The following is a 27,627-nucleotide window of genomic DNA, read 5'->3' as shown; positions in this document are numbered from 1 at the left end:
GGGAAGGAGGTAGTCACTATGTTGGCTTTATTTGCCTTTATGTTTTGCTGTTAATTGCTTGCATTTTTAAGTGTGTTTGGAGTTTAATTATATTTGCTTTTGTGGAGTATTTTTATTCCACTGTACGACAGCAGCAGGAATTTGACAGTAGACTTGGCATTTTGAAGGAACCAGAGCTTGTAGCATAGATTTGTGGAGGGATGAAGCATCCAGTTCCGTGAAGTACTATGGTTCTCTGTGTATAATATATTGCTTTCTTAGTGTGTATCTCCTAGCTATGAAGCAATGAATACAACACACAGAAAGAAGGTTAGAATCATGCTTTAGATCTATTGTATTGCCTGGGTACATCAAATTGAGTTGCACCGTAACTCTTAATTTCCTTTCTTTTGCTGGCTGAACATAAATTTTTATTCACAGTATGAGAGTCAGTGGTTTTTAAAATACTATTCCGAAACTTTGGAAGAGATCTTAAGTGGTGACAATTCCTCCGTACATATGCAACTGCAAGGTAGAAGGGTAGTGTTTCAATTTATTTTGGCCTACATCGAATTAAAGAAAATTTATTTTAAAAATAAAATTATAAATTTTGGAGTGACATGTTGTGATTTCATGACCACATGGTTACACCAAACCAGGGCAGGACCTAGATTTTGTGGGAAGATACACAAAGTAACATATGCACGGCCACACCAGTCTTCACCTTACCTATGAACAGACCCTCATACCTATGTATATTCACTGCAATCCCTAAAGCAGAACTTTCTGAGAAGGGAAGGGCAAATAAGGGATTCAGTCTCTAACATGGCTATCTGGCATTGGACCATGGATGGTGAATTGAGGATTGCATTCTGGCTAGTGGGTGGATGTGTGCATGTGGTGTGGGTTCCCTGCATAAGTGGGGCCTGTCATGTTCTACATAGTAGGCATAAGGCCACCTCCACATAAACAAACCAATACCAATGAAAAGCAGAGGTTGTGTTGAGAGTTTGCCCAGCCCATCCTGGAGGGAACATATGATTACTGAAGTTTGGAAGAGCATAGCCCTTAAATCATAAAATTCCATCAGGAACTGGGGTGAGGATGCGACTTGCAAAAACACAACAGTGAAAGAGTTCATCCAGCCTAAAGATAGCAAGATACAGAATGGCACTGGGAGAAATGATGGAAATTAAAAAATAAAAAAGAAACACATTTCTGTAATTTAGTAGGAAGTAATAAATATACAGGACTGTAAAAAAAAAGAAGCAGCTTTCACTGCACAGGTTTACTGTGCTAAACATGATTTATATATTGTGTTATAGCTTGAAAAATTAGAACTGGCAAGAGATTCACAAAAGCTGTATCTTTCTACACAGGTTTCATCAGTAACTGTGTGCTCAGGAAGACAGTCTTGTAACTTTATGCAACTTTTATCACTCATAACAGGCGCAAAGAGCAGTAAATTGCTCTGCTGAATAATCCACAGTTAAAATGTAACACTCAGAGCATAGGTAAGCAAAGCAGCAGTCACTTAGCAAGGACACAGATAGGGAGGACATTATTTCCCCCCCCCCCCTTTAAATTTACTTAGAGTGGTTTGGCCTCTGAGGGGAGAAAATAACGAGACTATAACAATTTTCTCTTCTGAATATGAATATATCTACAGGATGGCAACAAATTACTACGCATGTAACAAATCCTTCATGTTACATGTAATATGTGATGATCCTCTCAGAATTCATTTTCATATAGATATAAAAAGGGAATCATATTTCTTTTCTATAATACTTCTGTATGTCAGCTCTTAGAGTCACAATATATTACTTACATTTTAATAGTAGTTTGCATGTGTATGTGAAGGAGGTGTTGAACATAATCAGCAACTTCCTTTCTCTCCATCTCTCTAATCTTATTAAGTAAAGGCTTCTATTCAAAATAAATGACCTGGTGTACAAGCCGAGAAGGCAGAGTATATTGGTCCATCCAGGAAAAAAGGTCCACTGAACAAGCCAGAAGGGAAAAATAATGTTTGGTGGCAGAAAAATGAGGCACTGCTTAAGGTAATTAATGTAAATGAGTTTCCTGCCTTCCATGCTGCATTCCTTTCTGTCTGGTGTTGGTCATCTCTCTCCCTGGCCATGAGCCTACAGAAGTTATTCCAGCACTTAACAGATCATCTTTATTTGAAAGCAGATTTTCCTTCCATTCACCTCTATAAATGTTTCTGTTCACAGGACACAAATAATTTATATAAAAACTGTATTGGTGTTCAGCTAAAACACTGGCTGCATTTCCCCTGATCCATATTCGGTAGTACCATCTCCACTGGTTCAAGGAGTCAATCCTCCCCACCCCCTTTTAGACAGCTGTCACCCCAGGCAAGCTGCATAAAGCAAGAACGGTGCGCCCCAGTGGGATTCTAGCCATCCTTTGAGCAGGTCTGTCATAGAAAACTGTGGTCTTTTCTTTGTATGTCCATCCATACAGGGTCAACCTAAAAAGTCTACTATGATCATCATCATCTAGTTATAACAATGCAATGATTCTATGGTATAGTGCATAATCTGCATAAACACCACCCTTTAAATATTAAATATTTCATGAGATAGATACCAACAGCCTTGGTTGTGACTAGCACGACACAGGTGCACAATGGGAATAGAGGGTACAAAAAGCATCCCCAACTTACAGCTCTGCACAGGTGCTAATCACAAACCCAACTCTTGTATTTTCTGAGAGCAAGGACCACACAAGGCAATTGCCAAGAACAGCAATAATCTCTCCCAGTGGGAAAGGAAGGGACCAAGCTGGGGTCAAGGTCATACAACCATTTCCATATTTAGTGAGAGGATTGTTCATATTGTACCCTTTTAAAAAGCCCACGGTTTTTCATACTCCCTGGCAAAGCTAGCCATCCTTGCCACTATGGATGTCACCTCCCTATAAACCAATATCCCTCACAATGACAGCCACTGCCTGCCTCAAATATCTACAAGACAAGACAATGGACAACACTCAGATATCTACTCTAAGCGCATCACCATACTCAACCATTTCATCCTCACCCATAACAACTTTATATTCAACAACAAACATTTGTCTCAACCATGAGAACACTCATGAGTACTAGGATGGCTCCCTGGTATGCCAACCACTTCATGGGCCAACTTGAAGAATTATTTCTGGACAAATGTACCATGAAACCAATGATATACCTGAGATATGTTGATATTTTCATCCTATGGACAGATGACAAATTCCCACATATATTTCCATGACAACTTCAACAATTACCAGCCCATCCATTAAACATTCTGGAACACTCTCACACCAGCATCAACTTCAACAATGGAATCATACAAACACCTATATACAAGAAACCCACAGATCACTGCACTTAACTTCACAGCTCCAGTAATCACCAAACACACCAAGAAATCCATTATCTACCACCAGGCAGATACAATGGAATATGCTCCAAGAACAAAGCTTGGGATATATATCTTAACACACTTAAAACTGCTTTTACCAAACAAGGACACTCCACCAGAGAAGTAGATTGCATCATGGAATAGGCTACCCAAATACCCCAAGAGAACCTGCTTCAATATTGGGGAAAAAGCTCTCTGACTGCAACCTCTCCCCCCTGCCAGCTGTCACCTACTTCCCCACACTGAAGGGTATAATTAAACAATTACAACTCAGACTTGATAGGGACCACATCCTGAAAGAAATCTTTCCTCAACCCCCTCTTCTGGGCTTCAAACAATCCCCCATCCTCACCAAACTCAGTATCAGAAGCAAACTCCCCACAGACAAGGACTCAGTCCAACTCAAAGCAGCCAGACCCTACCATAACAACAGATGCGAAATCTGTTGATAATCATGGTTGTGGAGATATGTCAATACCCCCAGAATATACACCTTTCAAGATCCAAAGGTTCTACTCATGCCTATCACAACACGTGGTGTTCCTCAGCCAGTGCACGAAATGCCGCAATAACAACTATGTGGGTGAAACCAGAGAATCACTATGTTCTTGAATGAACTCGCACAGAAAAATGATAAAAGACAAAAGCATCATATCACCTGTGTGTGAACACTTTTCTCAAAATAATCACTCCACATCTGACCTCTCAGTCTTCATCCTCAAAGGAAACCTGCACAACACCTTCAAAAGCCCAGGAATTCAAATTCATAGCTTTGTTAGACACTAAAAACCATGGTCTTAATAAAGACTATGGCCTATTACAACAATCTGTAACCCAATAAACCCTCTTTTATTGTCCTATGACTGCAAAGATGTTAACAGTCTACTTCACTTTGAATGATCTCTTACAACATGTGTTAACTACTTATGCTAATACTTATGTATTTAGCTCTGACACTATGGGAATGTCTACATTTAAAACACCAGAGCGGCACAGATACCTTAGTGCTTCAGTGTAGACACTACCTACTGTGCAAGGAAGGGTTCCCCTGTCAGCGTAGGTAATTCACCTCCCGGAGAGGCGGTAGTTAGGTTGACGGAAGAATTATAGCACTGTCTACACCAGGGGCTAGGTCAGCTTACTTAAGCCCACTAAATTTTTTAGTATAGCCCGGCCTATGAGTACCTTTCTCAGACATGCAGAAGAGCTCTCTGTAGCTCAAAAGCTTGTCTCTTTCACCAATAGAAGTTTCTCTAGTAAAAGATATTACCTCCCCTTCCTGTCTCTTTGGCAATCCTAGAGGCACAGTGCCCGAGGCAGATACAATAGACCCCCCATTTGGCAGCGTTCCTGAAGTCTCACTCCTATGGGCAGTGGTTTTCACACCACATTCTTGCTCTTAGTCACCACTATACTGCTTCTAAGGCAAAATCTGTTTTTGTGATAAAAGGCAGAAATATTAAACAATCCCCCTACATTGAAATTCACAGCAGTATTGTGTGTGAGCCAGCTTGCCTACATCTTCTCCTTTGACATATTAAATGTTAATAACTGATTGGCACAACGTTCTTTAAAATAGTAGCCGGGCATAAAAAAAAAAATCTACTGAATAGTTTTCATAAATTAGTTTAAAGTTATATTATAATTTTAAGATCTAATTAGTATATCATCTGTCTATTGCTTCATGATGCATAACTTTCCATAATTGTATATGAAATAATATGCTCCAGCAGTTAAATCAATCTCCCTAGGGCATAAGATACAACGGAACCTACATAGTTAATAACATTTCCTGTCTTTCTTCTTTTTTTATCTCTTGTACCTTTTACATATTATTTCAAACAAGTCACTGTAAAATGCCATGAAAGCCCTGCATGAACTGTAAAGATGGAACATACATTTATTATAAATGTAATAAAAAAGCTGTAAAGATAACCTGGCTAATAAATTAGGAAGATAAAAAGAACCTTAAAAACAAAAGGAAGTTGCAAATAGTTAATTAATCATACAGCTGTGTGTATTTATAAAGGAACTTAAAAAAGAAATGTCGGAATATTTTGCATTCACAAGACATTTCTTATATTACGATGTAATAAATATAATTCAGCCTCTCATGTCTAATTCTCTTTCGTTGTAATTGTGTAACAGACTCTTTCGATGAGGTATCACTTATTTACAAATAATCTTTTTATTTAAAAACTAAATCAAAATAGTAACATAAATAAGGAAAGAATTCCCCTTTAAAATCCAAAAGGTGTTTGAAGATATTTTTAAGCTCTCTCTCTGGAAGGTGTTGGTAAACAGTCTGGTTTAGTCTCTCAGTAGTTCAAGGTTTCTGAAACCGTTTCCCACCCATCCTCCTTTAAGATACACAAAAAGTATTCAAACCTCCTCCGGATGTAAATATTTAGGCCCCTCCAACCTACAAATAATTGAAAAGGAATGTTCAAGAAAGTCCTTTCCCAATTTTTTTTTAAATCATTTCAGTGGTGTATATTAAACATGTGAGGGCCATTCTTTCATGTAAAAATGTAGCATATTGGATGGAAGGATACTTGAAAAAATTTAATAGGGCAGCATAAAATATACCCTGAAAAGTCCCATCAAATCTAGGCACATTTGTAATATAAAGATAAAAAAAGCAAAGAATTTCATACAGTTTCTATGAGCAGGAAAGTTTCAAATAAGGAATAGAGCTTGTTCACCTAAACTCAATAAAAGCATCTGCACATTTATAGCGTCTGCATATCCAAAACATAGCAGATTGCACGTAATCATATAAGTCGGATCTGGTGTGAGAAATCCGTTAGACTAAGCAAAGAAATATTGAACTCAGCAGCTCAGGGATGCATGCAGTAGATTGGCGGGCTTCCTGCTTCTAACAATCAGTGGGGCCACTGGACGATCGAGGTGCTGTAGAAGCACTCAAGGAAGATAAAGTCATTGCAGAGAAGCTAAATGAATCATTGGATCAATCTTGACTGCAAAGAATGAGAGAGATCCCCACACCTGAGCCATTCTTTTTAGGTGACAAATCTGAGGAACTGTCCCAGATTGAGGTGTCAATAGAAGTGATTTTGGAAAATATTGTTAAATTAAGCAGTAATAAATCACCAGGACCAGATGGTATTTATCCAAGAGTTCTGGAGGAACTAAAATATGAAATTGCAGAACTACTAACTGTGGTATGTAACCTATCATTTAAATCAGCTTCTGTGCCAGATGTTCGAGGATAACTAATATAACATCAATTTTTAAAAATTACTCTAGAAACAACCCTAGCAATTACAGGCCAGTAAGCCTAACCAGTACCAGGCAAATTGGTTGACACTAGAGTAAAGAACAGAATGATCAGACACATAGGTGAACATGATTTTGTTGGGGACGAGTCAACTTGGCTATTGCAAAGGGAAATCATGTCTCACCAATCTATTAGAATTCTTGGAAAAGGGTGATCCAGTGGAGATAGTGTAGTTGGACATTCAGAAAGCCTTTGAAGGCTTGAGAAGAGTCCCTCACCAAAGGCTCTTAAGCAAAGTAAACAATCATAGGATAAGAGAGAAGGTCCTCTCATGATCAGTAACTGGTGAAAAGACAGAAAATAAATGATAGGAATAAATTATCAGTTTTCAGAATGGAGAGATATAAATAGTAGTGTCCCCCAGCGGTCTGTACTGGGATCACTGCTGTTCAACATATTCATAAATTATCTGAAAAAAAGGGCAAAAAGTGAAGCAGCAAAATTTGCAGATGATACAAAATTATTCAAGATAATTAAGTCTAAAGTAGACTGCAAAGAGTTACAAAGGGATCTCACAAAACTGGGTGACCAGGCGACAAAATGGCAGACGAAATTCAATGTTGATAAATGCAAAGCAATGCACACTGGAAAACATAATCCCAACTATACTTACAAAATGATGGGGTCTAAATTAGCTGCTGCTACTCAAGAAAGATGTTGGAGTAATTGTGGATAGTTCTCTGAAAACATTTGCTCAATTTGCAGTGGCAGTCAAAAAACTAACACACAATGTTAGCTATTTGGAAAAGGATAGACAATAAAAGACAGAAAATATCAATGCCACTATACAAATCCATGGTCCGCCCACACCTGGAGTACTGCATGCAGTTCTGGTCACCCCATCTCAAAAAAAAGATATTAGAATTGGAAAACCTATAGAGAAGCACAACAAAAATGATTAAGGGTATGGAACAGCATCCATATGAAGAGAGATTAAAAAGACTGGAATTTTCAGCATGGAAAAGAGATGACTAACAGGGCATATGATAGAGGTGTATAAAATTGTGACTGGTGTAGAGAAAGTGAATAAGGAAGGATTATTACTCCTTGACATAACACAAGAACAAGGGGTCACCCAATGAAATTAATAGGTAGCTGGTTTAAAACAATCAAAAGCAAGTACTTCATCACACAACACACAGTCAACCTGTCGAACTCATTGCCAAGGGATGCTGTGAAGGCCAAAACTATAACAGGGTTCAAAAAAGAACTATATAAATTCATGGAGGATAGGTCCATCATTGGCGATTAGCGAAGATGGTCAGGGATGCAACCCCATGCTCTGGGTGTTCCTAACCTCTGATTGCCAGAAGCTGGGAACAGATGACAGGATGGATCAATTGCTGATTGCCTGCTCTGTTAATTCCATCTGAAGCACCTGGCATTGGCCACTATCAGAAGACAAGATACCGGGTTAGATGGACCATTGATCTGACCCTGTCATTGATATGACCTTATGATCTGACAGTTGTTCTTATGCAGACTATGGGACACTAGGTATTAATTCTCATAGGCTAAATTCTCTCCTCTGCAAGAGCACTGCTCAGTGCAGGAGATAGGATGAGGAGGACATTAGGGTACTGGTTATAGCGTCCTGATATTTATCAGTGGCCCTAATCCTGACAGGACTTAGAGCAGCTGCCACTGGACTCTACTTCAGTGCAGAATTGGCAAAGTGTTCGTAACTCTGAACAAAACATTATGGTTGTTCTTTCAAAAGTTTACAACTGAACATTGACTTAGTACAGCTTTGAAATTTTACTATGTAGAAGAAAAATGCTTCTTTTAACCATCTTAATTTAAACAAAACAAGCACAGGAACAGTTTCCTTACCTTGTCAGTTTTAAAAAAAACTTTCCCTTTTTTTTTCAGTAGTTTACATTTAACACATTATTGTACTGTATTTGCTTTTTTTTTTTTTTCTCTGCTGCTGCCTGATTGCGTACTTCCAGTTCCAAATGAGGGGTGTTCATAAAAGCACAGCCTTTTAGGCTACTAAAAGAAACAGATAAGTGAATGGAATATAACATTGTCACTGGATAATAGCCTCTTCCTGATAGATAAATATTGAGAGAGAAAGAGAAACAATTTATTGAAAATGAATACGGAGGTGATGTTACCAAGTTTATTTTCAGTAGGAGGCAATTAGGCTGCAATAACATTTTCTTCCATTGACATTATTCCTATTATATCAAATGTGACAAAGTAAATAAACTAAGATGGATGGACATTGCTGATGCAGAGTGACAGCTACTCACTGTACTATACTGAAAAAAAACAAACTATATTCTTATTGGCTTAAATTTCATACAGTGACAGCCACATCAGTAATGACCAGGTAATCTCAATCTAAACACAATTTGAGGGTTTTTTTACAGCTAAAATTACAGTAGGGTGGCCTCCCCATTATGGTTACGACTGAAACTACCTTACTGTTTAATAAGTTAGTAGTTAGAATGTTGATAAACAAAATCAGCAAGGCCTGACTGCCCCTCATTAGTTTTTGAATTGAGGGACTTCAGGTAAAAACAGTCCTATGCCATCAGATTTTTCAGAAGTGTCTATTAATTCTGTGTGCCTAAAGCCTGCGTGCTGAAGCTGAGATGTCTTCTGCCTGATTTTCAGACGCTGAGGACACTCAGCTCCCCCTTCACTTCAAAGGAGTAACTATAGATTTGTGAGCAGTGAGCTGAGGCTAAACAATCAATATAACAACTATTTTCAAAAGTGATCAGCTCCCATTTAGACACCTCAATAAAGTGGCCACTTATAAAAGTACTTAGGACCCAGTGGTTCCCGTTGTTCTAGTGACTTATCTAGGTGCCTAAATGGAGTTATTAAACTTTTAGTTCTTTTGAAAATCTGAGTCTATATGTACCTTTACTGTAACTCATAACTTATCCTGCCTCAACTCTGCTGCATTGCCTTTGTATCTATCACTCCCTCTTCTATTATTTGTGAAAGAACATTAACTTGCCCTGTCAACCATTCTGTTTCTTTTTAACAAGTTAGTAACTAGAATTAGGCCAGGTCTTTTGAACCCACAGTACCTCTGAGGAGCGTTCAGGACAGTGAGACTCATTACACTATGGAAAAAGTATAGTTTAAGCTCACCCAAACCCACTCAGAGCAGTTTCTTTCAGGGTTTCCTGGTGGCAACAATAGATGTTTTACCCATCTTATGTTCTTCAGCCTAATGATATGAATTATTAACTTTGCACTGTGTGGGATCACTGGGGTGGGGATAGGGCTGTCTGTACTCTCAGCTTCTCCAAAGCACTTGTGTAGATCCAACCATAAATTGAACTAAAATGTTCAGTTCTACAGATCAACAATAATGGCTCCATTAGTGTTTCAGGGCCCCACTGTGTGACTTCAATCGAGTTATACTAGGAATGAATATGGCCAGAAATTTAATATTAAATTTAATAGGAAATAAGTTATAATTATGTCAAACAGCTCTGTAATTTTTAGATGAAACTGAAATACATAGAAAAGCATCAGTTCCAATGCTACATTGTTAGAATTTAAATGTTGTTAGCTTAGCTAAAATGAGTTAATCATGGATGCTGAATATAAACAACATCCCTATTAGGCAGTCTATTTTCATACTTGAGGCACACAATTCTCTGTGTTACAGGCAGTGCAGCAGAACTCAGCAAAACACTATCCCTCAGATCTAATATGATGGCATTTATATACAAAGATGGTTTTCAATAACAGATATTCAGCTGTTTCAAATTATTTCTACTTCATTCATTCAGTATGTCATTGTGTTGCAGAGGATAACTCCTTCGATATTAATAGTAATGGAGATACATTGCATCTGACAGTGCTAACAACATGTTTAACAGAATACATTAGCTTTAATTAGATTAAGGATCTGAAATGAACACTTTTTTTCAGATGCAACTGTTTCAAAAAACAATTCTATTTAAATGGTTGCATCTGTTGTACTGGTTCAGAAATTATCTCTGCTTTGATATTACTTTCCATTAGAGCTGTGAAATGATTAAAAAAATTAATTGCGATTAATCACACTATTAAACAATAATAGAATACAATTTATTTAAATTTTTGGATGTTTTCTACATTTTCAAACAGTCAATTAGCTCCAAAATGGAATCTCAAATGTGCTACCCATTCCCAGTCAGTAACTTCACACCTTCTTTCAGGCTGCTTTCTCAGTATCTGTCCAGGTCTTTTCTTCCACACTCACTGCTGCTACCATGTCCTGGTGGGGAGGCACCATTATCACAGTATGGAAATAGACAGCAGTGTGGGCTAGGATGGTCACCAAGTGAAGAACAAAGGGAGGAGGAGCACTTGATTTCAATTACAACACGGAATACATAGTGTACAGTGCTCTATTTTTTATTACAATTATTTGCACTGTAAAAAGCAAAAATAGTATTTTTCAGTTCACCTAATACTAGTATTGTAGTGCAATCTCTTTATCATGAAAGTTGAACTTACAAATGTAGAATTATGTACAAAAAATAACTGCATTCAAAACCAAAACAATGTAAAACTTTAGAACCTACAAGTCCACTCAGTCCTATTTCTTGTTCAACCAATCGCTCAGACAAACAAGTTTGTTTACATTTGAAGGAAATAATGCTGCCTGCTTCTTGTTCATAATGTCACCTAAAGCGAGAACAGGCATTCACATGGCACTGTTGCAACCGGCATCGAAAGATATTTATGTGCCAGATGTGCTAACGATTCATGTGTCTCTACATGCTTCATCCACCATTCCAGAGGACATGTGTCCAGGCAGATGAGAGGTTCTGCTCAATAATGATCCAAAAAAGTGTGGACCGACATGTTCATTTTCATAATCTGTCTCAGATGCCACCAGCAGAAGGCTGATTTTCTTTTTTGGTGGTTCGGGTTCCGTAGATTCTGCATTGGAGTGTTGTTCTTTTAAGACTTCTGAAAGCAAGCTCCACACCTCATCCCTCTCAGATTTTAGAAGGCACTTCAGATACTTAAACCGTGGGTCGAGTGCTATAGCTAATTTTAGAAATCTCACAGTACCTTCTTTGCGTTTTGTTAAATTTGCAGCGAAAGTGTTCTTAAAATAAACAACATGTGCCGAGTCATCTGAGACTACTAGAACATGAAATATATGGCAGAATGTGGGTAAAACAGAGCAGGAGACATACAATTCTCCCCCAAGGAGTTTAGTCAAAAAATATGTTAATTAAATTTGTAATGAGTGTTATCAGCATGGAAGCACGTCTTCTGGAATGGTGGCTGAGGAATGAAGGGGCATATGAATGGTTAGCATATCTGGCACATAAATACCTTGTAATGCTGGCTACAAAAGTGAAATGCAAACACCTGTTCTCACTTTCTGATGACACTGTAAATAAGAAGTGGGCAGCGTTATCTCCTATAAATGTAACCAAACTTGTTTGTATTAGGGATTGGCTGAACAAGAAGTAGGACTGAGTGGACTTGTAGGCTCTAAGGTTTTACATCATTTTGTTTTTGAGTGCAGTTATGTAACAAGCAAAAAAAAAAACCTACATTGTAAGTTGCATTTTCATGATAAAGAGATTGCACTACAGTACTTGTATGAGGTGAATTGAAAAATACTATTTAGTTTATAATTTTTACAGTGCAAATATTTGTAATTAAAAATAATAATATAAAGTGAGCAGTGTACACTTCATATTCTGTTGTAATTGAAATCAATATATTTGAAAATGTAGAAAAACATCCAAAATATTTAATAAATTTCACTTGGTATTCTATTGATTAAAACGGCAACTAATCACAATTAATTTTTTTAATCATGATTAATTTTTTTGAGTTAATCGCGTGAGTTAACTGCAATTAATTGACAGCCCTATTATCTATAAAATGTCATTTTTTTTTCCATTTGGCAGTAAGTATTTTGTAAATACTATGAACTAGCCTCACAAAATAGTAACAAATCTCACTGCTTTTACATTTTCTTTAAGAATTAAAGATATTTTATTCTCAATGAATGTCTTTTAAATTTGTCTGTATAGTTTATTGCTTTTGAACACTAACTTCAGTGAATTTTTATTCTAACAGAACCCAAAATGTCATTTTGAGGTTCACTTACGGTGACCAGATGTGCCAATTTTATAGGGACAGTCCCGATATTTGGGGCTTTTTATATTATCCCCCCCCCCCCCCCCCCCCAATCCAGATTTTTCACACTTGCTATCTGGTCACCCTAGGTTAACTTCACAGAAAAAAAAAACAATGGGGAAAATACTATTTCTGATCCTCATAGTTTATTATAGTGGAGAACCTGTATTATTTCTTAATTCAGGTTTTATTTATGCATTTTATTAGTCCAGTACTTCAAAGCAGCTTTGTCACACTGACTGAAATGGGAGCAGCACCAGGCTCTAAATCTTCCCTGAAATTCAACTTTGTATTTAAGAGGTTCTCAACACCAAAATGAAATGCTGCAACCACACAATCACACACAGACAGAGGTTATTGTGCCTTTTTTCTTGTGTATTTATATTTGTATGAAACTGCTTAGGTATCCAAAAAGTGAAGATCCTTACAGAATATATGTGTTGGAGGCTACCCAAAAATGCTTTCAACAGTTTTATATCAGAAATATATCAATTTTAATACACTTTAAGGTTATCGTTTTACGTTTTTGGAAAAATTGAAAGAATGTGTCAATTATAATTTTGAAGAAAAACTGAGTGTGAAATTGTCAATCCGAAAACACTTGTTGAATGAGCCAATATATTTAGAGGGTTTTGTAGCTCAATAAATTTAGTGGTAATTTAATGAGATCCTCTTAATCAACTAAGTACAGTTTAAAAAAAGCAACACTGAAATTAGCAAAATATTACCCACTAATAGTTGTCTCTTACAACTCTTACACTGCCAACATTTCTAGCTAGATTAACAAATATCTTCATCATTTGTCCAATTTTTAGCTTCTAGAACAGAGACCTCAGGTTTTGTAAGGTGTTCTTTGTTCATCTGTTTTACTACTAGATTCTTTCAAAAAGAATAGGTGTAAAGCATAAAAATAATGTGTTTCAAAGGTCATCCTCATTCACCCATAACCCACCACTGTACTTGAATGGCAGAGCAACATAAAGTGAAAAAGGACTCTACATGTGTTTATAACTAAAAACAGTGCAAAACTCACAAGCACTGGAAAGTCAACAAGTGACAGAGTGATTATTTCAAACATGTATAAACACTAGCTTGGTTGCATGTAAGAGCCACAAAATATGGAAATAAGAAGGGTGAAAAGCTGTGACTAACTCCTGACACTTCAAAAATGGTTAATAATCCAATATGGTCTTCTTTAAAATTTATGTTGGCATTTATTATCAGATCAACTCATTCACCTTCTGCTTGTAAGTCTGGCTGATGGCAACATGCATGTATTACATACTAAGGATCTAGCTCCTATCCTGAGAGGTGCTGGAGACCTCCTGGAAAGTGTGAGTATCCTCAATTCCCAGTGAAGTATCTCCCATGAAGTGCTTAGCACCTTGCAGGATCAGATCCTTTCCAATTTCTTAACTTTTTATAAGTTTGGCTGCTATTAGTGGGAAACCCTATTCTCTTTATTCCCTTTCATAGACGCAGAGGGCTCTGGATACAGCAGAACCAGTTTCCATGTGGGCAGGAAAGCAGAATCCCAAGATTCAAACAGGAGCACACACCTTCAACAAAGTTCAGCAGGTGCTCCTTCTCTGTCACTTCGGTGAGTATCTGAATTGGCCAGAGGATCTGTCACTATGATCCACCAGCCTCTCCCAGCACCTTTGCAAGAGGCAAGTTAAAAGGCTATAGACTCTATTCCAGCTCTGAGGTTGCAGCAGGTGCCACAAAGGAACTTTGTAGCCTGCAAGGGAGAAGGATTCTGTCTCCCCAAACTCCAAAGGATTTTTCCTGTGCCAAACACATATACTTGGGATTGGTGCAGCAAGACAGATTTGCATTTTTAGTAAATTTCAAATATTAATTTCAGTTTAAAAAATAAGAATTCATGCTGAAGCTTTTGCAGTAGCAGAACAGTGGTTTTTGCACATACTGTACCTGCACATCATTGACATTCATCCTTGTTCCTTCCTTCCCAACAAAGATGTCATCTATGTCAACAAGAATGTACCTATCCAAGGACAATGTGAGCTTTTTCCCAGACAGGAAAGAGACGGCATCTATAAAGATCAGCTTGTGCAGCCAAAAGTTCAAGTTGTTGCCGAAGAGGACTCTCTGAATCCCATCATGAAGCCCCAGGTCATGAACTACTGTGGCATGGAGAGCATTTTTAGTGATGGGTAGTGGGAGGTTTTCTGTAGTCTTTATTTTTGCAAATATCACTGGCTGATAGGTGGAATGATTAATCTGGAAAACAGTCCAGTCGTTTCCAGGCAAGGGACCTTTATCAAGCTTAGAGGATTTAGTTACATGAAGCAATGGGGAATGAGGGTTAACACAACAGTCCTTAACACCCAGATTGCCATGAACATGGAAAGGAAAGCCCTTAAACTGAATGCTCTGCAAGCTGTTCTCGCTGCCTTTATGGAATCCAATGACACCCACACCATATTCAATACAGTATTTATCTAGAAGGCCTTTGTTCCATGAGTCCATATTCACATACTTTAAAATATTTTCATATACAATGAGAACATATTTGCCTTTATTTTTGTCTATAAGCACTGGAAGGTCACCTTTCCCAGGAGCAATCTCTATGTGATACTGAAATCTGCTGGATTCTAGAATTGTTATTATATCTTGACCGAGTGTTGAGTACTGGCTTTCCACAAACACCAGCACTACGGGATCAGTCCTCATGGGATCAATGGGCTTCACTGTCTTCAGCTCCACTAACTTGTATGGCAACAGCTGAAGATCACCACATTCCAATTCTGAAGAGATCTCAGAAAGTTCATTTTCCTGTTTGTAGCCATTATACAAATAGTAAGCAGAAATAACAATGCTCACCATACAAAAAGTGGCAAGCAAGATAACTGTTCTTTGAAAATGTCTGTGAAGTTTCATGATAAAACTCATGTTGTATACTTGCCTTAGATTGCTTCCAAAAGCAGCAGCATTAAAAAAAAAACAACTTTTCAAGAACTTGTTCCAGTCCTGCTTAATAATTTATGTCACCATTGCAGCACATATGACTATCTTCAGCAAGCTTTATAGACAGTATAGTCTAAAAGAAAAAGAAAAGTAGAGGTTTAATGCATCCATAAAAATATTATTGCATTTCAACTAGCTGGTAGCAGGCAAACCATTGCTAAGTATAGGCTCAGAAATTAATTCAGAACTTCAGTAGTTTCTTTTGTAATGTTTTAACCAGTTCTGTTAATTCCCCCCTCCATTATTTATTATATTCATATTCTATGACTCACAAGTTTCACTTTTGCACATCCTAATTCTACAGGACATGAGTAAGAGATCCTACACCCCACCTGTAGTCTAGTCCCAGTTACTTTCAGCGTGCTTGTTACACAAGCACCACTTTGGTCATCATCAGGAACTGAGCACAGGATATCAAAAGCTAAGAGACTCTCTACATCTTGAATAAAAAGATCAAGGCCCAGATTTTTAAAGTGGGTTTTAATTGGAGTTAGATAGTTAGGCACCTAGTGGGATTTTCAAAAATGCTGATCTGCATCATTAGGCACCTAAACACCTTTTAAAATCTGGCCCTAGATCCCATAGCTGGCAGCTGTAAGAGATCACCTTTTCTGTGGATCAAGCAGAGAGAGGGACATGTTACATACATTGAAAAGAGGGTCACACTGGCAGAGAGCTTCTGCAGACTGAGCTCCATTCCACACAAGTATGCATATCCCCTGCCCAACTCCCACATCCTGCCCCCACTTGCATAGGAAACTGTATCAATTCTGTTGCAAGTATACAAAAGAAGACAGGGATTTGGCCTGCACTAAAAACTTGAAAGATACAAAGCAGCACACCCAAAATTGGCAAGACAGGAGCTTCTCCTGTGGAACTCAAAGAGTAGGACACAGGGCATTCCAATGGTGTCCAGCCAAATATTTTCCTGTTATATAATTTCCTTTCCTGTCATTTTTCTAAAAGCAAAGCAAGCAAGCAAACCCTGCCTCTCCCCACCCTCCACACATCGGGGATTTCATAACAAGATTAAAAAAAAGGTAAGAGAAGTTATGGTTGTATGCTTAAATGCTTAAAGTTAAAATTTCTCTCAAGAAGTTAAAGTTGCATGCATATCCTTAACTCTGCCCTGTTGTGTGTACACATGATGGTCACACACTACTTCTCAGACAATACAATATAAATTACAATCTTTTCTACTATGTTAGATGCATATGTGTACTAGAATGTACTATTCTGTTTACATTAAGTATTTTATACTAAAAATATGCAATAAATCATGCTTATATATTCCATATTAAATATAACATACTCCAGATTAAGTATAACACAGGGCAATAACAGAAACTTACTGGCACATGAGCCACCTAAGTTCGCAACTTGTGCTCTGGGCTGTACCTAAAGAAAACTGTGGTGTTGACTAAAAGGATAATAGCTACTGACAAAATTATTAAAATACCTATTTGAAAATATAAGCTGGACAAATATGACAATAAAATTAAATATAAAAGAATAAAGCAAGTATTGCAAGACAGCTAACTAAGGTTGCAACAAAAATTGTGTATTATATAGTATTATTTAGGAAACAGAACATCAATGTAATTGCAGAATGTATCATATATAATACACAGGGGTCGATATTAAGTTTGTGTTTGCAACATTTAGTGGTGTCTTTTTCTGACTTCTGAGTGCTTAACCACACACCCTCTTATTGTATTTTTAATATACCTCTTTCTGTTTCATTAATTTTTTTTTTAAATCTAACACTGAAGGAGCCACAAAATTTAAAGCCAAAATCCATTGCTAATATATGTAAAATCTACAGGGTTAAACTGCAATGGACCTCACTGACAATAGTGGGTAAATCCACCTGTAAGGGCAAAACCTTGCAATTTGTGTACAAACTGGCAGATGATGCCCGCCATATACCTATTATGCAAAATTTACAATTGTGCATGTTTTTAAGAGGACTTTGGCCCACAACACTTTGTGCTCTGCTTCTGCCAAGTTATCAAGCTATTTTGCAAAGTGCCTATTCCTGGCACTTTGATAATATTTATTTCAGAAAATAACTGAACAAGACAGAATAAGTTTGTGCACCACAAGAAATGCAAGAAAAACTAATGTTTACAAATGGTTGAAGGAGAAGATTAGTAGTGAAAGAGATTTGGGGCTCTTTCCTTCATCTAATATAGTCAATAGCAAAACTCCAAACTTAATTGCCAATTTAAATCAGGACTGGAGCAGGCCTTTTATTTTCAAATTTCTGATTGGAAGTGTTACTAAAAACTCAATGTCCTCTTAACTTTCTCAACTTTAGCTACATTCCAGGGGCTTGATCCTGCACAGTGAAAGTAAGGAGTATAAACACAAGGTAAAGAGTAATGAGCAGGAAAGTAAGCTGAGGGGAATCCAATCCTGTTTTAAAGGTAGCTTTAGAACATGGCACCCAAGTTTTTCCTGCTTAATAACAGGACCAGGGAAAAGTTGTGAAAGCATAGCTATGTTTCTCATTATATGATGGGGATTATGCCCATGTCTTGCCAGACAAATTCATTCTCTGCCCATCTCTTTCCCTTTTTTACCCTGTGTTCTTGAGAGCAAAGGAAAGGTGCACAGGTGTATTAAGACTTACCATACACAGTGGAGAGGCTTACACCTAGCTCTTATCTTTAGCAACTGGACATAACCGTCACTCACATTTGCACTGGGGCACAACAAACTTGCCCTCCCTGTTGCACACTGTGTTCAAAGCATAAAGGTGAATTGTTCAGGATTGGGGGTGGGGTGTGTGTGTGGGGGGGAGATCCTGGCTCTAGAAAGTAGAGACAGCTGTCTGAAAAGAGAATTTGCAAATTTTATTAAAAATAAAGACGAAATGACAATCTGCATGTGTTACAAGGATCAACAGAATAGTTTTGAATAGTGAGCACCGTTACATGCTTAGGCTATTATCTTCAGAGGGACTATCAGCCTAGCTAGCAATAAAGAGATGGTTGATCTGAGTGGAAGTAAGGTAACGAAGAGAAAGTTCAGTCTTGAACGATTGAGGCAACATTAAGAGGTTGTTTTCAGACAGGCTTCTCATTTGTGGACACAATTTGTAGAATGTTTGTGGATTTTTTTGTTTGGTTTCTAAACACAATTATTATGTTAGACTACCAATGAAATACTTCCTGAAAGCAATCTATTTTATGGAGTGATCCGAATAAAGAATTGTGGTAATTTGATTAATAAAACAAAAGAAAGGGAGTTCCAAGCATAAGGAGCAGCACATAAGAAATCAAAAAGGCTTCTGAAAAGTCTGAGATTTTAGAAGAGTTATGAGTTTGTTGGTACTGTTTTGGTTTGGTACCTGTAAAAACTCGGGACCGTTCCTCAACTAGTATAACCAACATAGCTCATTCACTTCAACTGAACCATGAGGATTTACAGCAGATGAGGATCTTGACTCATATGTAAAATAATACAGTACAACCGAATCCAAGAGCCCCAAACATTGCACTCCCACTATTGTAGGGCCTTGTACCATTATTGTACAATACTATACAATGACTTTTGAAGGAGAACATGCCAATCAGTCTGGAGCAGTGCAAGCTACCCCTGCACTTCTGCACTGAAGTCCCTGTCTGAGCATCCCTAATTTGATCTCTAAGACTTTTGCATTCATTAAGTATCTACCTGCGGATTGAGACCAGAATCTATTAATCTAGGTACTACAGCATTGCTTCTAACATGTTATCTCACAGGGCCTCCCAAAGATGAAAAGAAATAATCTCTTTTGTCTTCCCCATAAGTAAATTTGAATAGCTAGAAATATTTTGATACATAGACAAATAGGTTTCTTGTATGTGAGAAGAACCTACTAAAGGAAATTTAAGTCAAGGAAATGAGTTTTGTATTAAATTCTGAATACAAGGAGTACCACAGTCATTCTTCTCTCTTATGGGAGCAACTTCAATAGTCCAACTCCTGGGAAAGTTCTGTCTCCGATACCCACTAGTGCTCATCCAATTAGTTGACAGTTTCATCGTTCCAGCGGAACATAGCTGCAGTGGGAAGTCATGCGCATAGAAGTGGTAACTGCCCAGGTAGCTAGGACCAATCCCCATAAATGGCTGTGAATATTAGGCTAGGAATCTTCAATTGGCCTCCGTATTCAATGGTAAGCCAATGCTGAGAACAGCACCCAGCATGATGTGCTCAAAAAAGCAGTGTTACTCTGCAAACAAACTGCTGTGCTTTGTGCCACTTACAGCTTTTTCTGGGTGTGTGGTTTAATTCCTGGATATAATGACCAAATCCTCTGTGTAAATCAGTGTAGCTAAATTGACTTTAATTGACCTATGCTGATTTACCAGCTGAGGATCTGGCACATTAGTGGGTTGCAGTAATTGAGGCTGGAGGTCACATATGTATAGATCATGCATATGCCCTTATTGGTTTTTAAAGCATACACATATCAAAGCATTAAAAATGTGTATATTACCTTTGCAAAAAGATCTCTCCACTTAAGCCTATGGATCAGGGCATTCAAATTCATGTAGCTGGCCTGCAGCCTCCTTTGTGGTGCACACCCCTCGTGGACTTGGGCTGTGGGTGAACATAGTGGCCACATCCCCAGCATGACAATTTGCCCCCCTCTGTATGGTAGAGGAAAAATCTGCCACAGAGATTCCCATGGTGCACAGGGAAGCATGTAGTCCCCTTGCATGGGCTCTCCACTAGTGTGCAATGGTCCTCTGTACAATGGAAATACAATTTTTCTGTGTGCAGGACTTAAAAAATAATTGGAGAAAGTTATACTCTTGGCCATTCCGTGACATAATTAGTATTTGTGTTTTTTAGAAATGACATCAATTCTAATTTAATCCATCCCTGCATATTTGGGGTCAATTTCTCAAAAAAAAAAAAAAAAAAAAAAAGTACATCCAAATGGAATCCCACCCTTCATACAAATTGCAGTCTGTTAAAATTGTGACGGGTTTCAGAGTGGTAAATTGTGTTAGTGTTTGTCAGCAAACCTTTTAACCCACCAGAAGCAGTTCTCTTTAACTCAACTATATTACAAACCTAGTTTCATCAGCATAATTAATGAAAAAATAAAAAATATCCAAAGCCAAAAGAGAAAATAAAGCCTATAAAAACAGTTTCCAATTTGAAGCAAGATCATTTAGTTTAAATTAAGGTATACCTAAGCCACATATTATATACGCTGATCCCTGAGTAGGAACAGTACAGTTATGCTACACTCAGCTCCTTCTATATTCTGGTATACATAAATTCTTCTTGACATTTGTATTATGAAAACACCTCTGGTTTACAAAGAACAAACAAAAATTATGTGAAGTCAGGCCTCCCGAGTTACCCATCAAATATTATTTACTGTAAATGATATTTCTGCAGTTACATATAGCTGCATAGATCTTTATGTCTCTCTCTCCTAACCTAATAACACATTAAAACAAAATTCTAGCTCTGTTCCTTTGCACACTGACCACTGCCTGCACAGCTGCAACATAATGTTCAAGTGCAATTTGAAAAACTGGTTTTAAATAAAAACCAGAAACAATACAAATATTTTCCATATTGTGTAGCATAAGCATTAAAAACTATTATGATTGGCACATTATTTAACGATACTGAACAAAAATGCCATTTTTAGACAAACAATCATGAAATATGTTGGAGAAAATAAAGTGTTGACATAATTAGGGAGTTATTTTGAAATTATTACATTAATGTTGCTAAACAGGCAAACCTTTGGGAGTTAACGAATGACAAGGTATGAAGGAACAATGTCTATTTGTTGGCAAGCAATGGTGGTACAGATGATAGTATGCATATTTTGGATCCCCAATAAAAATACATACTGCTTCCAAGTACTTGGTACCAATCTCTGTCTGCCATAAAATTCAAGCACTGAACACTCAGGAAAATACAAAATAAGAAAGCTGATATTTAGTCTATATGTTTGGAAGAGATTTTTAACTGAAAGGGATATTGATATGTAACAGTCAAGGAAAGTAATTGAAAGCTATAAGTATCACATAATTTCAGGGCTGGAACAGATGACTATCTGGGGACTTAACATTTCTAAGTGTACCAACTAAAAGGAAGGATGGATTAGATGGACTAAAGATTAATATTTCCAAAACAATTATCTGGCAGGCCTGAAGAGTCAACTAAATTGTGTTTTAAGTAATTTACCTAGATAAAATTACTTAAAAAGGCTGATAGAACTTCTCAGGTATATACATGATATCTGAAATAAACATTAGCACATGCCAAATTCTGCATGGACTTGGGAAAATTTCAGATATTACCAACTAATGGGTTATGACTGTATTGTTATGATAATATTTTATTTTTACTAACACAGCAATCAAGCAGCTCTCAATGTCCTAGTACACTAGAGGGCAACAGTGTCACACAGAAAAACCTATTCACTGCAGGGCTGGCTTGGGTACCAGACCAGGAAGACAGATGCTAACTGAGCTAATAAATAAGAACTCTCCCAAATGTGATAAACTTGGGATGTGTCGTTAAAGGCTGTTTTTAGAAACGAAGCCATATCTTGCCAGTTGAAGGGTTAATAAACTACGCTGATAAATATACATCCCCGCAAATAATCGCTGCATACATAACTCTCCAGGGCATTCACACCAGCAGAACCACCCAGGAGCTAAAGGTCTGAACAGATCTGATTAAAATGAGAGAGGGGAAAAGCTCCACACGCACTAAAAGTTGCACAGTCACCAATAAGTATGCCCCGCAGAAGTTTGTTGGGGGGCGGCCGGGAGTGAGGAGATTAGCAGATAATAGAGTTTGGAGACTTTTCTGTCTAGGCTTAAAGCACAAAATGTGAGCCGAGCCCTGCCCCAATGATTACCTCCAGGTGCACTCCAGAAACATGCCGGTGCTGCTTCCACTTCCCCTAGACCTGCTGCATGCAGCTCCTCCTGGGACGGGACGAGTGGCCGCTGCCAGTCTTTCCCTCTCTCTTTCCGCTGCCCTCCCAATCAGGGGCCGCTCAGTCCGGTCTGCAAAGCCCGAACCGAAGCACCAGGAGGAGGCAGGCGGTACAGCCCCTGGAGCTTCCCCTCCTCCCCCAACCAGGGGGAGCTGGAGGTGACTCTAGGCAGCAGCCGGCACGACCCAAGCGCCCAGGAGACGAAGGAGCCAAGCAAAGCTTTTAGTAGCAGCCGCTGCCGGCCGAGAGGTGAGGGGCTGCGCTGCAGGCGGCGGGGTGCAGAGGCTGTGGGGTGCCGCGGTGGAGCGTGGACCAGCCAGAACCCGCTGCCTCTCGCTCTAGAGAGCTGGACGCTGCTCTTCTCTGTGCCTCTCGCACTCGGAGAGGCGGCGGGAGCAGCGAGCTGGGGACTCCGGCTTCTCCGCCATTGGCCGGCGGAGGCTCCTCCCTTCGCGAGTCGCCTCCTTCGTGGGGAGGCTTGTGCAAAGGGCTGGGTGCGTGGCTGCGGAGCTGGCCGCGGCGGGTTTTAGTCCGTGCGCTGCCGCCACGCGGGGGATGGGGCGCCTCGGCCGCCGGGAGAGCCCAGCTGCTGCACTCCCCCACTCTCTGCAGGCGGCTTGCTGCGAGGCGCCCAGCTCCGCTCCCGCTTCACGGAGCAGTCCGGAGGGGGAGGCGGCGTTGCAGGGCAGGGTCTTTTCTCGTCCCCGAGGACAGTCTGGGTATTGCCAATGCCTCCCTGGCCAAAGACGCCTGCTATCTCTTGCAGTGCACTTTCCTGCCTCCGTTGTATTGAACCAACCGGTGAATTATTAAAAGGTATTTCCACCCAAGGATGCCCTCCAGGCCCCTCACGCCTACGTGTTTCATCCAGTCGCCTCTCCCAGCTCTGGCGAGCTAGATACTTACATGGCCTTCCTCCCTAGTTATGTAGCTATTCCACCTTAACCCCGTGGAGGTTTGTTATTGCACAGATCTACCTGGTTGCATTTATGCACTGGATCAGTGTAAAGAGTGACCTGCTCCAGTTTATTTCAGGTGCAAACCCACCCATTCATCCAAAATCTTAAACCGTCATTTCAGTAAAGAATTAGGATTGTATTTTTTTGCCTCTGTCCACCCTTAGTCTGACATAGTAACTACATCCGAGAACATGACAAACTAATCTCGAGGATCAGGGTGTGTATGTATACAGCATGTAATGGGGAAATCTATTGCAAACAGGAATGTAGAGTGGGGACTTGGAGCCAGAATACCCAAATTAAATTCCTAACTCATTATCTGCTAGTGAGCAACTCACAAAAGCCCTTAGTTTACACATTTTAAACTGAGTGTGATAGTACTTACCGCCTCAGTAATTAATAGTTGTAAAGCATCCAGCAATGTTGGAGTAAAAAGCACTATAGAAATACAGATAATTAATATTTGTGTGTGTGCATGCGTGTGTCTCACACACACACAGACACACCATGTGGTTTGGGCATATGAAAGCTAAATATGGGGGCACAGATGACATGAGTGCTCTGGTTACAATACAAATAAGTATGAGAAATTATACATTTTGTCATACACTTCATTTGCATTGTTATTTATTATTTGTATTCTCATAGCAACTAGGAGCCCTAGCTATGGACAGTGCTGGTACTGTACAAACACAGAGCAAATAGATGAATAGGGACTGTAATTTTGTTCAATCTGTAGAGTGTCTAGCACAATGTGTCTATAGTGTTGATATTGGGAAGTACTTTGGGCCAAATCCTGTTCACATGCCAGCAGTCCCATTCTCAGTAGGACTGGTAGCATGAATGAGATGAGCAAGATTTGTTTCTTTATTCACTCACACATGAATAAGGCTTGAAATGCAGTAAGTGTCAGGGGCATGGTTGATGCAGCAGCGCTGCACTGATTGGTGCTTATGAATCACCTCCTGGCTCCAATTCTGCTGTTCTTTCTCCAGCAAAATTCTCAATGAAGAACGTGAAAATTGTTTCCAGAAGAATATATTTATCATATACTGGTAGTTAAGTTATAAGAGAGTCTCAACTTGTAACCTCAGAATCCTGTTCCTTCTGCCCCATTACCCTAACTTTAATGGGGGCAAAGGGAAGTCTGATTAAAATCCTTCACTAAAACATACCCTTTGTAGTGCAGCTTCTGTCAAATCCAAAACTTCTGTTTTCTGGATTTGGTCCAAAACAGTGAAAATCCCAGAAAATCAGCTATATATGAGAGATTTGGGGATGAAATCTTGCAAGAACAGCTCACAAGTTTTCAGCACCACTGATCTGAAGCGTACCCTTGCTGTCCTTTCACTCTGTACCTAAACTTCAAACCCCCATTTTAAAATAATTTTGGATTATAATCTGTAAAATGCTTCCTTGGCCCATCTCTAGTTATAAGCATGACAAATTTCACTGTGTGTTACAAGAAATCTTTATGTTACAACATTAACATTAAACCTTCTACATTGTTCTAACTTTTCATTGAAATGATTTGTTTCCCAGTTAGATGTCATTCCATAAACCACACAACTGCTTTTTGTAGGGTATATTTTATGCAGCTTTGCCAAGCTAAGTAAAGTCAGGCAGGGCCGGCTTTAGGCCGATTCCCCCGAATCGGGCCCTGCGCCTAAGAGGGCCCCGTGCCCTAAAAAAGAGTGCCTAACTTAGGTGCCTTTTTAATTTTTTTACTCACCCGAAGGTGGTCCGGGCAGGGCCGGCTCTAGCTTTTTTGCTGCCCCTAGCAGCAAAAAAAAGTTCCGTCCCCCCAGATCCCCTGCCGAGCGCCAGGCCGCGCCGCCCCCCTGCTGAGTGCCACCGGAACCCCCCCGAAAGCGCCGCCCCCCCGAGTCGCCCCAGCGCCGCGCGCTGGAGGCCCCCCCCCGCGCCGAGCGCCGCCGGAAACCCCCCCCGAGTGCCGAGCCCCGCGACGCCCCCCGCCGCCAGAGCCCGCCCCCACCCCACCGCCGCCGGAACCCCCCTCCAGCGCCGCGCCCGCGCCGCACCCCCCCCCCCGAGTGCCGAGTCCCGCGCTGCCCCCCAGCGCTGAGCCCCGCGCTGCCGGAGCCTGCCCCTGCCCCCCACCCTCCCGCCGCTGGAACCCCCTTCCAGCGCCGCGCCCGCGCCGCCCCCTCGCCGAGCCCCGCGCAACCGGAGCCTGCCCCCCCCAGCGCCGCTGGAGCGCCACCCCCTCCCGCGGAATGCTGCGCCGCGCTCCCCCCGTCGCCCCTTACCAGGTGCCTGGTGCCTAGAGCCGGCCCTGGGTCCGGGTCTACGTCGGCATGTCGGCGGCGGGTCCTTCACTCGCTCCAGGTCTTCAGCAGCATTTTGGCAGCAGTTTCCTTCAGTGCCATGGAAGACCCGGAGCGAGTGAAGGACCCGCCGCCAAAGTGCCACCAAAGACCCGGACCGCTGCCGGGTATTCAAATCGGGCCCCGCTCTTCCTAAAGCCGTCCCTGAAGTCAGGTACTTTGTTGTTTTATTACATCTTTTTATCAAATAAAATCTCATTTGTGTAAATTTTACTGGGGAGGACTGTGACAGTCATTTAAGTTATTGAAAAACATGAAGCATCTGGGAAGTAATCAGTTGCCTATTCTTATTCTTTCTTAAAAAAACAAAAAGAACACCAACTGCCTGATTTACCAGGCATAATACAAAGTTTTATTTAAAAAAAACTTTAAAAATACAAAATGTTAATAATGCTTAGTATATTCATTTTCTAAGCACTATATAAATATTAATTAATGAATTCTTACAATACCCTCCTGACAAGGGTATTTTTGTCCTTATTTTACACGCAGGGAGGAGGGGGGAAGTGAGACAAAGATTAACCCATGATTTGCCAGAATTCACAGAGGGACTCATTGTCTAGGTTCCAGTTAGAACTTGCCTTCCAGAGCTGGGCTCAGATCACCAGAACTCATCACTTCTTATAATAATATATGTGTCTGGTTTTGAGGCCAATACATGCAATTGCACAGTAAAAGACTAAGGGCCAGATTCTCTTCTTTGGTACACCAGCAACCTCGTTGATGTCAATTGAGTAAATGCAACTAACTAAGATGAGAATGTGATTTTAGGCATTCATACTGACACTCAGGCAGTTAAAAATTAATCAGTTAAGAAGCTGGTGCGGAAGAAAACAGGTCAAGCCCTATAATCTTGTTACATTAAACATGTTCTCTGTTTTACTACACTGTGCTTCATTTTTGAAGATGTAAGGATTATATTGTAGCAAATAGTGTGGGAAAGCAGCCGTGCTTGGACAGTTTTCCTTAGAAATTTTAGCTTTTAAATGGAGAACAATTATAGTTTCTCTTCAGTAATTTGTTTCATTTTCAATACCTTATCCTGAAAAGTCCTACTATTTGCATGCATGGTAGTAGTATATTTCAAGCCAGTTGAAGGCAAGTTGCTAATTACATGCCTTCGGTGATGACTACTTGGCAGTAAAAATGTTTTGTTATCTGTGGGCTTAGTATAAACTGTTGTAATAACAATGTTTTGTTCCGTTCTAATCAGGGGATCCAAACAATTACCATCTTTGTAAAACAAGTCACGTGAGCTTTCATATGGCCAGCTCTTGAATTTATAAAGCTCCAAAAATTCATTAAGGTATTTCTCAATTCTGAGCTGCAACATTAAAACATCATTTACCTCTCAAGCCGCATGCCATGTACTCTGTAAGACAGATTCATTAGCAAAGAGGACTGAACATTTTCTGTCACTCTATAGGACAATTTACCAGAAAATTTGCTTTTGGAAGGAGAGAGAAAGATTTTTCCTTCCCATTATATCAGGTCGCTAGCTTTCAAGGGGTTG

The 27,627-nt window shown here is 39.6% G+C and overlaps 1 protein-coding gene across 2 annotated transcripts in view; it reads right to left on the bottom strand.

Annotated features, from left to right (window-relative positions):
• The window catches only part of LOC101950484 (N-deacetylase and N-sulfotransferase 3), a 101,868-nt gene extending 78,561 nt beyond the window's left edge, over positions 1-23,307 (bottom strand). For both annotated transcript variants that reach the window (XM_005290314.5, XM_065596284.1), the window contains exons 1-2: positions 22,727-23,307; positions 14,779-15,907 (exon numbers count right to left, since the gene is read on the bottom strand). In XM_005290314.5, coding sequence (XP_005290371.2) covers positions 14,779-15,759 — 981 coding nt within the window. In that variant the 5' untranslated portion in view covers positions 15,760-15,907; positions 22,727-23,307. The remainder of the gene's footprint in view (positions 1-14,778; positions 15,908-22,726) is intronic.
• Between the last annotated feature and the right edge of the window lie 4,320 nt (positions 23,308-27,627).

The sequence above is a fragment of the Chrysemys picta genome, chromosome 5, assembly GCF_011386835.1.
Source record: "Chrysemys picta bellii isolate R12L10 chromosome 5, ASM1138683v2, whole genome shotgun sequence".
Taxonomy (NCBI): Eukaryota; Metazoa; Chordata; order Testudines; family Emydidae; genus Chrysemys; species Chrysemys picta.
The sequence above is the reverse complement of the archived record's forward strand: the minus strand, read 5'-3'. Positions and strand labels throughout refer to the sequence as shown.